This window comes from Balaenoptera acutorostrata, chromosome 16 (assembly GCF_949987535.1).
Source record: "Balaenoptera acutorostrata chromosome 16, mBalAcu1.1, whole genome shotgun sequence".
In the NCBI taxonomy this organism is placed as follows: Eukaryota; Metazoa; Chordata; class Mammalia; order Artiodactyla; family Balaenopteridae; genus Balaenoptera; species Balaenoptera acutorostrata.
Window position 1 is genome coordinate 5,615,131 of NC_080079.1, and position 14,058 is coordinate 5,629,188.

Genomic DNA, 14,058 nt, shown 5'->3' on the forward strand with positions numbered 1-14,058 from the left:
CACAGTTAGTCAGACACACTGCCGGGACTTGACCTTAACCTTGCGCTTGACCTCTAGATGAGGTCCGACTATGGTCCGTGGGCCAAATCCAGCCGCTGCCCATTTCCTGTATTTTGTGTGGTTCTTGAGATAAGAAATTTTACATTTTTTAAGTGGTTAAAAAAAAAAGCAAAAGAGGAATCATATTTTGTAATACATAAAAATTACATGAAATCCAGATGTCAGTGTCCATAAAGTTTTGCCTGAATGTAGCCTATGGCTTAGGTATCGTCTCTGGCTGATTTCAAGCAGCATCAGCTGAGCTGAGTGGTTGCCCCCCTGAGCTCGTGTGATTCACAGAGTCTAAGGCGTTAACCATCTGGCCCTTTGCAGGAAAAGCTTGCCCGTTCCTGCTCTAGGCGGAGACCCAGCATCCAGGTTCTGGGGGCTGATGCTCAGAGCCCAGGCGTTTCCGGAGAAGAGCTGTGAGCATGGAGAACGCGGGTGAGTGGTGCTGTAAACAGCACGGGCCCTGGGGATGAGGGGATGTCGAGGTGGGGAGGGGGCCGGGGAGGGCCTCAGGGGTGTTACAGCACAATCAGGTGCTGTGTGTCCTCACCCGGCAGCCCTCGGTCAGCCCGCAAACATCTATTGGCCCAGACCATGCTGTGGCGAGAATGGGGGCTCTCAGGACAGTGCCACCTTGCTCTCAGGGTGACCCTCAAGGATGGGCAGCAGTCACTATAGTGTTATGTTGGGCATAGCCAGTTCAGGGCTAATTTATGTGCTTTGCGCTTGTACCGACTGGTTATCCAGGAGGGTAGATGCAAAACCTTATTTAGTATGTTTTTGGGGGGAGAGGGAGTGGGAGAGAGTAAGTTAGTCAAGGGTTAAAAGCGAACCACACCCTCTTTTCCCACCCCAAACAGGCGTGTGCTCGTGCACCCCTGTGCCCCCAACACGCATCCATATTGGAACCATGTGGACACAGATTTAGTTGAATCCCAGGGGCCGAAAGGGCCTTAAATAGCACGTACTATGGTGCTTTTCAAATTTTAACGTGTGCACGAACCACGTGGAGAATCTCGTTAAGCTGTGGGTTCTGAATCAATACGTCCGGGGTGGGTCTGAGATTCTGTGTTTCTAACAGGTGGCAGGTGCTGCTCTGGGTCCAGGTAAGGACCGCCCTGAAGCATGAGGCTCTCGTGCTGGGGTTTTCCCCGTGCGGTTTCTGGACCAGTAAGTAACAGAAGCTGGAGACCTGCTAGAACTGCAGTTACTCAGACCCCATCCCAAGCCCTCAGATAAGAATTTCGGGGTCCAGGCTGGTCCTCTGTGATTAATGTGTCCTGCAATGATTGGGACACTGACTCAGGTCTGAGAACTGCCTCTCTGGTCCCTTATTCCAGGTCCCCCTCCTCTGCCCTGAATGTCCTCCCATCTGTTCTGAAGGCAGCTGGGCTTCCTGCCACGACTTGAGAGAATCATTAACCATCCTCTGATACCTAAATCCCGGCGGCCTCTCACCTGGAGCAGGTGATGCAGCGTTGCCCTTGGGAGAAGCAGCTCAATTATAAGCCAATGCCGGCAATTGTTAGCCTCGGCCTGGGTAATTTTCCATTTGGGGGCTTGTTTTTGAACCAACCGCTTGCTTCCTCTGTCTACAGTGTCTTAGTATGCAGGCACTGTCGCTCTCTTGGAAGGGAGTCACGTGGGGTGGGCAGGGGTGCCAGTCTCAGCTGTTCTGGGACGCCTGCCAGGCTCTGTGAAATGCACCCACCAGGGCCGCACCCCCCACCCCGCCAGGCATTTCCTAAGCTGACACCTTATATTTTAAATCACGACATCCCAAACCTACCCTCCCAATGTTGTGTTAATCTGTTCAAGCATTTTTGTGTGATGCAGCAATAAGAGAGAGAACCATAATTTTATCTTTAATAAAAGCATAAATTACATGTTTCAGAGAGTAGAAAATTATTGCAGAGATGAAGAGTTCGTTTCCTAGGAACTTAGCTAAAGCCTCTTTCTAGAGAGTGAGAAAGTTAACCTAAAACCTATTGGAGAGTTTATGTTTGTACTGCTGTTAATTCCTATTATGAAAATATTAAATCTTTATTTTCATGATAGGTTTTAATCTGTAAAATTGCCCTTGTGTTAGCAGGTGGAGCTCTGGGATTCTGGAGCCCTTATTTTGACTTTTGGCTCTTAAATAAATGAAGCTTTAAAAAAATGTCGTGCATAATACTAAAATAGAAGGCAGTTAGATTTTACAGTGACTATAATTGTGATTACAATTAGATGACTGTAACGATACAAAAGACACATTATCTTTATAATTTATGATCCTCCTGGACCAAACTCAACATCTTAAAAATGCAACATTTCAGTACCATCTGGGAGATTTGCCCAACAAAATTATGTATAAACAAAGTTCTTTATTGACTCGCTGAGATCCAAGTGGAATCAATTATATATTATTGTTGTCTTTGTTGGCACTGCAAAGTGTACGGCAGCTAAAGACCCACATTCCGTAAATCATCCAAGTGTAATTTCCCCAGGGGCTAAGTTTGGTGGAAACAAAGCATTGTTGGTATTTTCTGCTTAGATGTTTTGATCCTATTCAGAGAGTGAGTCTATCCATTTTCCTTGAGATTACCAGTGAAACTTGCCAGGTTCAGCAAATTGGGCATCAAGTCTTGCCCTGGAGGCTTCAGATCCTTGGAGTGTGTGGTGCGCATGTGTGAGGGGGAGGTGGATTCCGGTGATTGCATGTCAAGCTACGGCCTTTCAGTTCCATGATTTTCACTTGTGCACCCTCAACGTCAAAATTCGGAGGAGTATTTTGCAACATAAGTGAAAGATTGTACTGAGCTATATGTCACTGAAGGAAAAATCACTTGATTTCAGAAATGTGGCCAAAAAACCCCGCTCAAACCCTGTGGACCTAGAATTTATATTCTGTTATTCTGCGGATAGTTATCTCAGAGCTCATGAGGGAAGATACTCTGAAATAGTCCACCGACAATTAAAATACAGTGACAGTACTCATCTCAAAGAAAGCGATGGTACCACAGAGGAGATTGATGATCGTTTCGTGTTGACTCGATCAGAGAGGAACATCACGGTGAGTGGCCCCAGGAGAACTGGCCAGGGCTTTCCCAACTTACACTTTCACTGAAGCCGTGTCTGTAGTCGGCTGGCCCCCAGGCAGAGGTGACGAACTGGTGGACCTGGGATGGCTCTCCACCTGCTCTGGTGTTGGTCTAGACTGGGTCAGGAGCGGCTTCTTGGGTGGCCCTCTACCTCTCGTCTTTAATATGTTCATTCTGCCAACATTCCCGAGCCTCCATTAGGAGCCCACCATGGGGCTGTTATTGTCAACATCAGCCGGGCAGGGCGTGAGACAGCAGTTGAGCAACGATGGTTAGTGTGGCCAGTTCCTGGTGGGGGAACCCCATAGGGATGGAGCTGCTCCATGAATGTGACCCAGAGGCTAAAGGGATGAGAGGTGAGCCGGGTGAAGCGGGAGGAGGGGACTGGATGAGGCTATGCTGGGCCGGGAGGTGAGGGTCCAGAGGGAACCTCTGAGGACTGAGTGGGTCTGAGGGTGATGAAGGAAGCGGAACCTGGGGAGGTTGGTGGGAACAGACTTGTGAAGAGCCCGCTTCTATCCTGAGGGCACTGGGGACACACCATGCATTTATTTCAAGTGGGGGCAGGGACGAGTCAGACCTGCGATCCAGGACGCTCTCTGGCTGCTTGCAGAGCACAAGGGGAGGGGCATTTAGGAAGCAGATGACGATTTGGACCCAGTAGGGGTAGGTCAGATAGAAGATTCCAGACGTGCAGGTGCATGTTTGCAACAGTTGACTTGAACGAGAAACACTCGGCTGTAGACTTGCTCTTTGCAAGCAGGTGGGGTCGGTACTGGAATCTCCACTTTCCCAGGACAAGTCATCCTCACCTCTCCTTCTCGAATGTCTTCACCTCTCCTGTGGTGATTTTTGATCTTGCAGACGGGGCCATACTACCCTTTGATAAGAGATGCACTTTCATATCTTCCTAGCCTTCAGTGTTCTCCTGGTTCTCTCCCCAGGGGGGACACCAGGACCCCTGCTCCCTAAATACTGGTAGGGGGAAGAGGAAAGGCTTCGCTTCTCCAGGGTGGTGGCTGAGACTGTATTGTTTTGACCATGAATATTCAGAATTTTCCCTTGGCCCATAGAAAGCACTCAGTAAATGCCTGCTATTATTTTTATTATATGCTTTTATCAATAATAATATCCTTAGGCCTATAATAGATGACCAATAAATATTTGCTGAATATTGAGCATCAGACAAATGAGGGTTGTGTTAACTGATAAAAAAAAAAATGTGGCTTAATAATTAACTTTGGAACAAGGAAGTATTGGGTTAGCCAAAAAGTTCGTTCGGGTTTTTCCATAACACCTTACAAAAACCCGAACGAACTTTTGGGCCAACCCAATATTTTTCGTTCAGCATTTTTCTCTTGGTGAACTACTGTACTCTAGTAAAGATTTTCATCTCTTTCTAGCTTGTAAGATGAGACAGTTTTGGGAAATCAAGGATCCGGGATTTTTTGATCTTTGAGTAGGTGAAGCTGATATCTTTTTTTTTTTTTTTTTTTTTTTTTTTAAATTTATTTATTATTTATTTATTTATGTCTGTGTTGGTCTTCATTTCTGTGCGAGGGCTTTCTCTAGTTGCGGCAAGTGGGGGCCACTCTTCATCGCGGTGCGCGGGCCTCTCATTATCGTGGCCTCTCTTTTTGCGGAGCACAGGCTCCAGATGCGCAGGCTCAGCAATTGTGGCTCACGGGCCCAGTTGCTCTGCGGTATGTGGGATCTTCCCAGACCAGGGCTCGAACCCGTGTCTCCTGCATTGGCAGGCAGATTCTCAACCACTGCGCCACCAGGGAAGCCCTGAAGCTGATATCTTAAATGTCCTTTCTCTTTCTCTCTTCCTCTCTTGCTTTTTCCCTCTCTCTCTCTTTCCTGCCTTGTGGAGGGTCTATAGATAATGAAGCCATTTTATCATTTTGAGACATTCTCAAGCCCAAGAAAAAGGCTTTGCAAGGAGCAGTAAATCTGGCTGCCTGGGAACCCCTCCCCTGAGTGACAATCCAGCCTGATGTCCTCAGCTGTCATCAGACCTTCTTGGGATAAATATTCCCAGGAGGAAGGTCTCTGTTCCTTCCAAAACAGCCCCGAACACATCATTCATTAGGAAATTGCTGGTCTCCTGTGTGTGTCAAGATGCCAAATTCCCCTCAGCAGAGCCGTAGAATTTCTTTTTGAAAGAACTGTTAAGCTTCCTCTTACTAAACATCAAAAAACCATGTAAACTATGGTTATCCCTTGAGACTCGATAGCCAGGAAGCTCAGAGCTATCTATGTTCGGTGAACAGCCCCAGTAGCGCATTGTCAGTAATTCTTAGTAACATTGCATTTCTTACCTGTTAGCAAACACGTTTGCATATGGTTTTTAATTGGATTCTTACAACATTGCTTGAGGGCAATGCGGAAATCATCCCCATTTTACAGATGGGAAATAAATGCTTAGATGGATTGATGGACTTGTCCATGGCTGGTGAGTGATAATGTTGACCAAGGATCCTGGAATCATGCTCTTCTTCTTTCTTTTTTTTTTTTTTTAAAGGTTTAATTTTATTTATTTTTTTAATTTTGGTTGCGTTCGATCTTTGTTGCTGTGCGCGGTATTTCTCTAGTTGCGGCGAGCGGGGGCTACTCTTCATTGAGGTGCACGGGCTTCTCATTGTGGTGGCTTCTCTTGTTGCGGAGCACGGGCATTAGGCGCACAGGCTTCAGTAGTTGTGGCATGCAGGCTCAGTAGTTGTGGCACACGGGCTTAGTTGCTCCGCAGCATGTGGGATCTTCCCGGACCAGGGCACGAACCTGTGTCCCCTGCACTGGCAGGCGGATTCTTCACCACTGTGCCACCAGGGAAGTCCTGCTCTTCTTCTTTCTTTACTTGCTTCTATTTGCTGGTGGCTCCAGAGATACCCGGTCAGGGTGCTGTATCCTTAATAACTAAGAACAGAATATGAACAATTAAATTCGGTCTCTCCTGAGCAATAATAAGAACTATGCCTGGCAGTGTTGTTTACAATATACACTGAAAGCCTTACACTCAATAAATATTTATGTAAACATAGCTCTTACTAAAGATTTAGAAGTTCGTTGCAAAGACTGTTTCTAAATGTTAACGACTCTGAATAATTCTTATTGTATTAAAAATGTATGTTATGAGATCCAGACTGAATAAACGAGGGTGATGTGACTGGTTTTCCATGTTCTGGGGGCAGATGTGCATTTCATCCAGTTTGACAGGTAGTCATAGAGGCCCTACTATGTATTGGGCTGAGCAGGAAAGGCATGATGAGTAATCTGTGATCTGTCCATGTGTGTCATACAAGTTAACCAGGTAGCAAGAGAAATACCAACTCACCACCAGACGAGGCAGATGTAGGAGGGCTCTCAGTGGGGAGGCAGAAGGAAGCAGGGCTCATGGGGCCTCTGGGCCGCTTGGTTCATCCCACTAAACCCTCATGGGAACCCTTCTGAGTGGGAGTGGCTGCATCTATTTTACAGATGGGATTCTGAGGTGTTTACTCAACATCACATAGTGAACGAGAAGCAGAACTGGCTTCCAGCTCTGGTGGGAAAGCCCAAGCACTTTCCAGGACCCCATGAAACTCCATATACCCTTCTGGTTTCCTTAAGAGAGGTGGCAGGTGTATCAGGTGTAGAAAAGCAGATGCGGGCACAGTCAGGGAGAACGGGTGGGGGGTGGTGGTGGGATGGGAGTGCAGAAGTCTGGAGGGGATAAGTAGCCTGTGAGGGTTAGTTTGAAGGAAGAATGGCTTTCAACAGACTTGATAGTGGAGCGTTGATTTTCTTCCAGTTTATTGAACTATAGCTAACATACAGCACTGTATAGGCATAATGATTTGACTTACATACATCATGAAATGATCATCACAATAAGTTGAGTAAACATCGATCATCCCACTGGCGGGGGGCGGGGGCATTTTTGCAGAGAGAACAACCGAAGCAAAACAAAAGAGGGAGGAAGGCACAGATGCTGCTGGGGGCTGATCTGTTGTAATAACAGAAGTGAGACTAAGGGGCAGGTGTAGCTCTGGGGTGCGGGTTAGGACACCCATGTTGGAATCAGACCAGCGTGAGTTTGAATCCTGGCCCCAACATTAGTTATCACTGCGACTGTGTGATAAGAAACTTGTTAGAGAAGACCTTAGCGCAGTGCCTGCCCAGCACAGAGGAGATGCTTCGTGAGTAGGGGCTGTTTGGTGCCACACGCTTGTCAAGAAATGGGAAGCATTTCAGGGTTTTGGGGACACAAAAAGATGTGGTCTGTGCCATTGGGTTCCTAGGTCTCAGGCTCTATTGGTTCTGACCCTTAAGAGAGCTAACCTTTTTTTTTTTTAAATTATTGATCCATTTTTTTTCTTACAAGGCTTCATTCTTGTTTACTGTTAATGAGAGCTGGCCATAGCAACTCAGTGAAAAAATGGGAAACGATGTTTAATTCTTTATTATTGTTGCCTGTCTCCAAACCGGCACATTTCTCAAACTTTCAAAAAAAAGTGGGCAGAGATTGTTGTTGTTTTAAATGCTTTGTACGTTAACTTATCTAGAGAGGGGTCACCTATTAGAATCGTGATGATTGTGGACTTGGACCAAATACCTGTATTTCCCCTTAGCTTTCTTTTGGGTATCACAGTGCTTGCTTTTTTTTTTTTTTTTTTTATTGAAGTATAGTTGATTTACAATGTTGTGTTAATTTCTGCTGTACAGCAAAGTGACACCGTTATACATATATATATTTTCTTTTTCATATTATTTTCCATTATGGTTTATCACAGGATATTGAATAGAGTTCCCTGTGCTATACAGTAGGACCTTGTTGTTTATCCATTCTCTATATAATAGTTTGCACCTGCTAATCCCAAATTCCCAATCCATCCCTCCCTCCCCCCACCCCAGGCAACCACAAGTCTGTGCTCTATGTCTGTGAGTCTGTTTCTGCTTTGTAGATAAATTCATTTGTGTCATATTTTAGAATCCACATATAAGTGATATATAGTATGGTATTTGTCTTTCTCTTTCTGACTTACTTCACTTAATATGATAATCTCTAGGTCCATCTATGTTGTTGCAAATGGCAGTATTTCATTCCTTGGTATATATGTACCACATCTTCTTTATCCATTCCTCTATCGATGGACATTTAGGCTGCTATGAACATAGGGGTGCAGGTATCATTTTGAATTTTAGTTTTGTCCAGATATATTGGGTGTCACAGTTCTGTCACTGTTTCTGGGGTTGCTCCTGCCCCCTCCCAGAATCCCTGTATCTCGTTCCACTTAACCTGTAACTACAAATGTTTTTTTTTCCTCCAAAGTGTTCATTTATTTAATTTCATAAAATTAAGGGAAAAGAGAAGGAAAAAGCCATAATTCATTATTGTAATTTTTTTTTCATTTTGCAGTCTTTGTGCATCTGTATATTTATTTAGGTACAGTTGTAAACCTCTGCTAGTGTAGAACCTGGTTCAGAACCACAGTTACTATGATTTATTGTGTTTCCCGAGTGCTAGGCGTAGGACAGAGGGCTTTACGTCTACAGAAAGTGTAACAAGGTTCTGAGCCCTGGTTGTAGGTTCAAATCCCTGCTCTCTCCTGCACTAACCCTGTGAATAGAGATAAACCTGAAATGACAGCTAGCTTTTACTGATTCCTTTGAGCAAGCCATGGGCTAAATACTCCCATACATTCTTTATTTGTCAAACACCTCTATCAAGTATGTGACATTTTTATTCCCATTTTATAGAAGAAATAGAAACTTACAGCAGGTAAGTATATAGCTTGCCCAGGGTCACAGAGCTAAGTCCACAATTAACATTTGTCTTGTAGCGTTTTGAATCAATCTCCTGTGAACAGAGCACAGACATTTGAATTAATCAATGAGTGAAGTTTGTCCCAGAAAAATGTATTTTTCTGATTCTTAAGAGTGAAACCATGTAGACACATTTAAAAGTCATCAGAGATGCTGGATTTCAGAAAGCTCTAAGACCCCTTTCTCCAGTCTGTACTCATCACGGAAAAAGGTCTTTAAGATAGAGTGTTACAATTCATGGAAAGATCCCCAGTTGATTGGTATGTAATGGGAAGGACGTGTGTGTGGAATTAAAAAACAATCTTGGCAAGCCTCCAGCGGAGGAGCAGACCCATCCATTATGCAATGCATTTGTCATGACTGGGGTTCACACATGTCACCAGGAAACGATGTCCCTTGCACCTTAAACGCATGTAAAGTCATCTCTGGCTCTGCCCTTGCCAAGGATTCAGGCTGCATCTAAGGATTTGGCACTGAGGCGCCAAAGGTGGATGGTGTCTTGTCAGAAGGGAAGATCCAAATGAAAGCTTGGAGCTGAAAAGAACCAGCGAGAAGAAACCCAGCAGCCAACACAGGGCCCGGCACAGGGGCTGCTCAATAAATCCTGGAAAGAGGATAAGCCAAGTGGCTGAGTTTCAGAGAATGGAGAGCAAGACAGCATCAGAGAGAAGCAAAGCCAAGGAGAAGCATCAGGGGAAAGAAAGTTCTAGAATGAGAGTGGGGCTCCTCAGTGCACCTGGACCCTCCTGTGACACAAGCTTCGGCAGGTGGGCACTCACAGGGACCCTGGCTGTATGTCCATCTTCTGGCCTGGCCTCGGCTTTGTCCTTTGACCCTGGCAGCTGGAATATGATGACCTGGACCATGAGCCCCTCTGGTCCAGCTTCCCAGCGCCATTGGTTGGGATGTGGGCTTGACTCTGGGTTGGCCTTTCTGGGGCTTCACTAGGAACCTGGGTGATTACCCAGTGCCCTTAACTTGGTCACTGAAATTCCAAACTGTTTCCTGGTGGGAACAGAAATCCCTGCTCAGCACTCAGCTTTCCTGCCGTCCCCCCTCTACTTGGAGTCCCGTTGGTCACATACACAGTTCAGGGCCAGCCAATGATTTGGAGGTGAGATTATTCAGTCACGGAGCTCCCCTTTCTGTGCCTCCCTCCTTTATTGGATTTCCTCCTTAATTTCTTACAGCCTGGCAGCCCCGAATTTCTCCCGATTCCTCTCGCCAACAGGTTGTGACTTTCCTTGAGAGCTAAGGGACCCCCACCATGCGGAGCAGAGTGTTCTGGAAGGAAAAGCAATTAAACGTGGATCACACCCCCTGTGACTCCTTTCTTTCAAGGGTTGAACTACCTCCAGTTTCTGCCTAATTTTGGTTGCTCTCCAGTGCCTCCAAAAATTATATGTTAAAGATTTTTGTCCAGAGTTTATAATTATTACAACCAACATGAGGCTTAGTCTGTATGACCAGAAGGCAGAACTCTGATAAGTTTATAGCTTTATTTTTCGCATTTTGTTTTGCCCCAGCTATATTTCTGAACACTAATTTTGGTTGTTTCCAATATGATTTAAATTCTTCTTTTTCCCCATGTAGGGGGCTTGAGTAACTTCCAACCCTATAACACTGGGCTCCCAAACTACTTAAAAACTTTTCTTTAATTAAAAATTTTTTCACATTGGAAATTTTTAGATGTTTTATTTATGTTATGAGGTTTTGTGAGCATTTTATGAATTGTGAAAGCAGTAGTGCCTTCTTTTTTAATTTAGTTTTTATTTTATATTGAGGTAGAATTGATTTACAATGTTGTGTTAGTTTCAGGTGTACGGCAAAGTGAATCAGTTAGACATATACGTTTATCCATTCTTTTTCAGATTCTTTTCCCATATAGGTTATTACAGAGGATTGAGTAGAGTTCCCTATGCTATACAGTAAGTCCTTGTTGATTATCTATTTTATATATAGTCATGTGTATATGTTAATCCCAAACTCCTAATTTATCCCTCCCCCCCCCAAACTACTTATTTTTATTTTTAAGATTTTTAAAAATTGAAGTATAGTTGATGTACTGATTTGAATTTGTAAATGTTTTTATTTTTCTTAGATCTTCCAACCTGCTTATCTTCTCCTGTGCCTTATAATATCTGTTTGAATCTTTCTCTCTTCTTTGATCTCTTATCAGAGAATCAGGTTGCCTTTGTCTTAGTCCCCTTTGGCTGCTGTAATAAAAATACCATAAACTGGGTGGCTTATAAACAACAAACATTTATCTCTCACAACTCTGGAGGCTGGGAATCCAAGGTCACAGTGCCTGCAGATGCGACGTCTGGCGAAAGCCCACCTTCCAGCTCAGAGATGGTGCTTCTCCCTGTGTCCTCCCAGGGTGGGAGAGGCAGGGGATCTTTCATAAGGACACTAATCCCGTTCATGAGGGCTTCACCCTCATGACCTAAGCAGTTCCCAAAGACTCCATCACCTAATACCATCACCTTGGGGATGAGATTTCAGCACATGAATTTTGGGGGGACATAAACATTCAGTCCATTGCACCTGTGATCTTTGAGATGAAAGAGAAATACTCTCAATTTTCAGCAACCATAAAGTCAGTGGACTTTTGTAAAGTCCTTAGCCATAGCCTCTCTGTTTCATAATCTGGTCAGACTGCCTCCCCTTCCTCTTTTTCTCAGGCAATCTCTCCCTCAGGTCAGATGCCATGTCCTTCATAAATGAAAGTGGTGTCTCTTCGTGGTTTCTCCTTTACATTGACCTCTTCTGACCATCAGTTAATTGGTTTGCTTCTAGCATGATCTACCCTATTCACAGATCTAATCAAAGGCTGATGAAGAGAGTAGCCTTTCAGGACCATGACGAACTTTTATGGGCATTGGTGATAGCTTAAAATCTGAAGATGTCATCCTTTTGTGCTTTGGAGTTGTGGCTCTTTCCCTGTCCATTTTAAGATGAGGCTTTCCCTTCATTTTCAGGTTGTTTGGGGTGACCTTGAAAGGAGTGGGAGAAGTAGGATTACTCACCTGTCTTTTTTTTTTTTTTTTTTTAATTATTATTTATTTATTTATTTATTTATTTTTGGCTGTGTTGGGTCTTCGTTTCTGTGCGAGGGCTTCCCCTAGCCGCGGCAAGTGGGGGCCACTCTTCATCGCGGTGCGCGGGCCTCTCACTATCGCGGCCTCTCTGGTTGCGGAGCACAGGCTCCAGACGCGCAGGCCCAGCAATTGTGGCTCACGGGCCCAGCCGCTCCGCGGCACGCGGGACCCTCCCAGACCAGGGCTCGAACCCGTGTCCCCCTCAACGGCAGGCAGATTCCCAACCACTGCGCCACCCGGGAAGCCCTCACCTGTCTTTAATCAAAAAGTTCCCTTTGCTCCCAATTTTAAGGGGTCATAAACTACTAAGTAAGGGTACAGGCAGTCCTTGATTTTGCATGGTCCCAATGTGCACCACCATGCAAGGTGAGGACCATCTACCCTCATACTGTTCCAGGAAGTTTTAAGAAATGAAATGGTCATGTATTTCATATTTTTCCTTCATATTTTCATAAATGTTTATATACATATTTTTTTAGGTTTGACGGGGTGCACGATACAAATGTTTCTTTCTTTCTCTTGGTATGATTTTTGTTGTTTCCTAACGCTAAGCATAGGCTGAAGATGACCCGTGAGGTCAGGGTGTTCTCCAAGCTTGTTTGGAAAGGGTTGATGTGTGAGTCTGTTTCAGAAGTGAGCGTGATCAATATTTTATGGTCCAATATGGAAGATTTCATATTATCAAAATAGAAATGGAGACTTTAAACTGCTTTAACCAAAGCTTAGCTGCTACAGAAAGGAAAAAAGGAGAAACTCTGAGATGGGAAGGCAAGAAGGAGCAGAGTTCAGAGATGTGTCTTGCTTGCCTCTTGCGACGTGGGTCCCTTTTCCTGCTCTTCTCTCCCCCAAACCTGTGCCATGAGAGGGGACAAAGACCTGGCTCCTCCACTCCCTAGCTGGGGTGGGAGTTTTTTACTACAGTGTTAAGGCTAATCTAGGGGTAGACAGGAGATTTCTGTTCCTAGTTAACTTCCTATTTCGTGACCTACTCTCTCTAGCCTGGGCTTAGGGAGCCATCTTTGTCTAAGGGAAGAGTTCACCAATGTGTTTGCCAAAACAAAATGGCTGCTTTCTACCCAGAATGTGGAGATTCTGACAATTTTTATAGTTTGTGTCCATTTTTGGAACTATGAGGTTTAATGAAGGAAAGTTAGCCATACTGGACAATAAGTGTTGAATGCCAGGTGAGTGTCATGGAAAGTTCTGGGCAATATCTTCACATGGTGAAGTAGGATGAGTGAGTAGAGAAGTCCTCAGGGGAAGTGGGGTTGAGTTGGACGAGGCAGACTTTAGCCCTGTGGAGAGGAGTAGGAGGAGTTTGGGGGAATGGTATGAATAATCTTATGGATGCTGAGGGCATGTGGTGTGCCTGGAGGGTGGGGAGATCTAAGGAGATAAAGGCAACAGGCAAGGGAGCAGGCTTGCGCCACTGTTCACACCACATTTGGTCCCTGAGTTTCTACCATCAGAGTCAGCGTGCCTTTGTGTGTGTACAAAGTTTAAAAGTCTTCTACTAAGATGCAAACTATTATATACAGAATGGATAAACAACAAGGCTCTAGGGTACAGCACAGGGAACTATATTCAATATCCTATGATAAACTGTAATGGAAAAGAAAAAAATCATCTGCTAAAGACCATGTATTCTGACCTAAACTTAATTTTTAGCTTTTACTACACAAAATTTCAATCATACACAGAGTAAACAGAATCATACATACGCACCAATGTACCAATCATACATACACACCATACATACATACACACCAATGTACCCATCACCTACTTTCAACAATTATGAACATTTATCCATAATTTTTTTCATTAGTAATTATACCTATTCTCCTCCACACTTACTTTATTTTTTTGGTAAAATGTACAAACTTTGCAGCACACACTTCTTAAATATGTGTTCTGTAAATGTCTATTAGGTCAGAGGTTTTAGAGTGCCATTCAGATCTTCTGTATCATTGCTGATTTTTCTAATTGTTCTATCAATTACTTAGAGGTACTAAAAT

The 14,058-nt window shown here is 44.4% G+C and overlaps 1 protein-coding gene across 2 annotated transcripts in view; it reads left to right on the forward strand.

Moving 5' to 3' along the window:
* The first annotated feature begins 399 nt into the window (after positions 1-399).
* C16H10orf90 (chromosome 16 C10orf90 homolog) overlaps positions 400-14,058 on the forward strand; it is a 381,825-nt gene continuing 368,166 nt past the window's right edge. Inside the window, exon 1 of one of the 2 annotated variants that reach the window (XM_057531527.1) lies at positions 400-483. In XM_057531527.1, coding sequence (XP_057387510.1) covers positions 471-483 — 13 coding nt within the window. In that variant the 5' untranslated portion in view covers positions 400-470. The remainder of the gene's footprint in view (positions 484-14,058) is intronic. The other variant, XM_057531526.1, reaches the window with a different exon arrangement.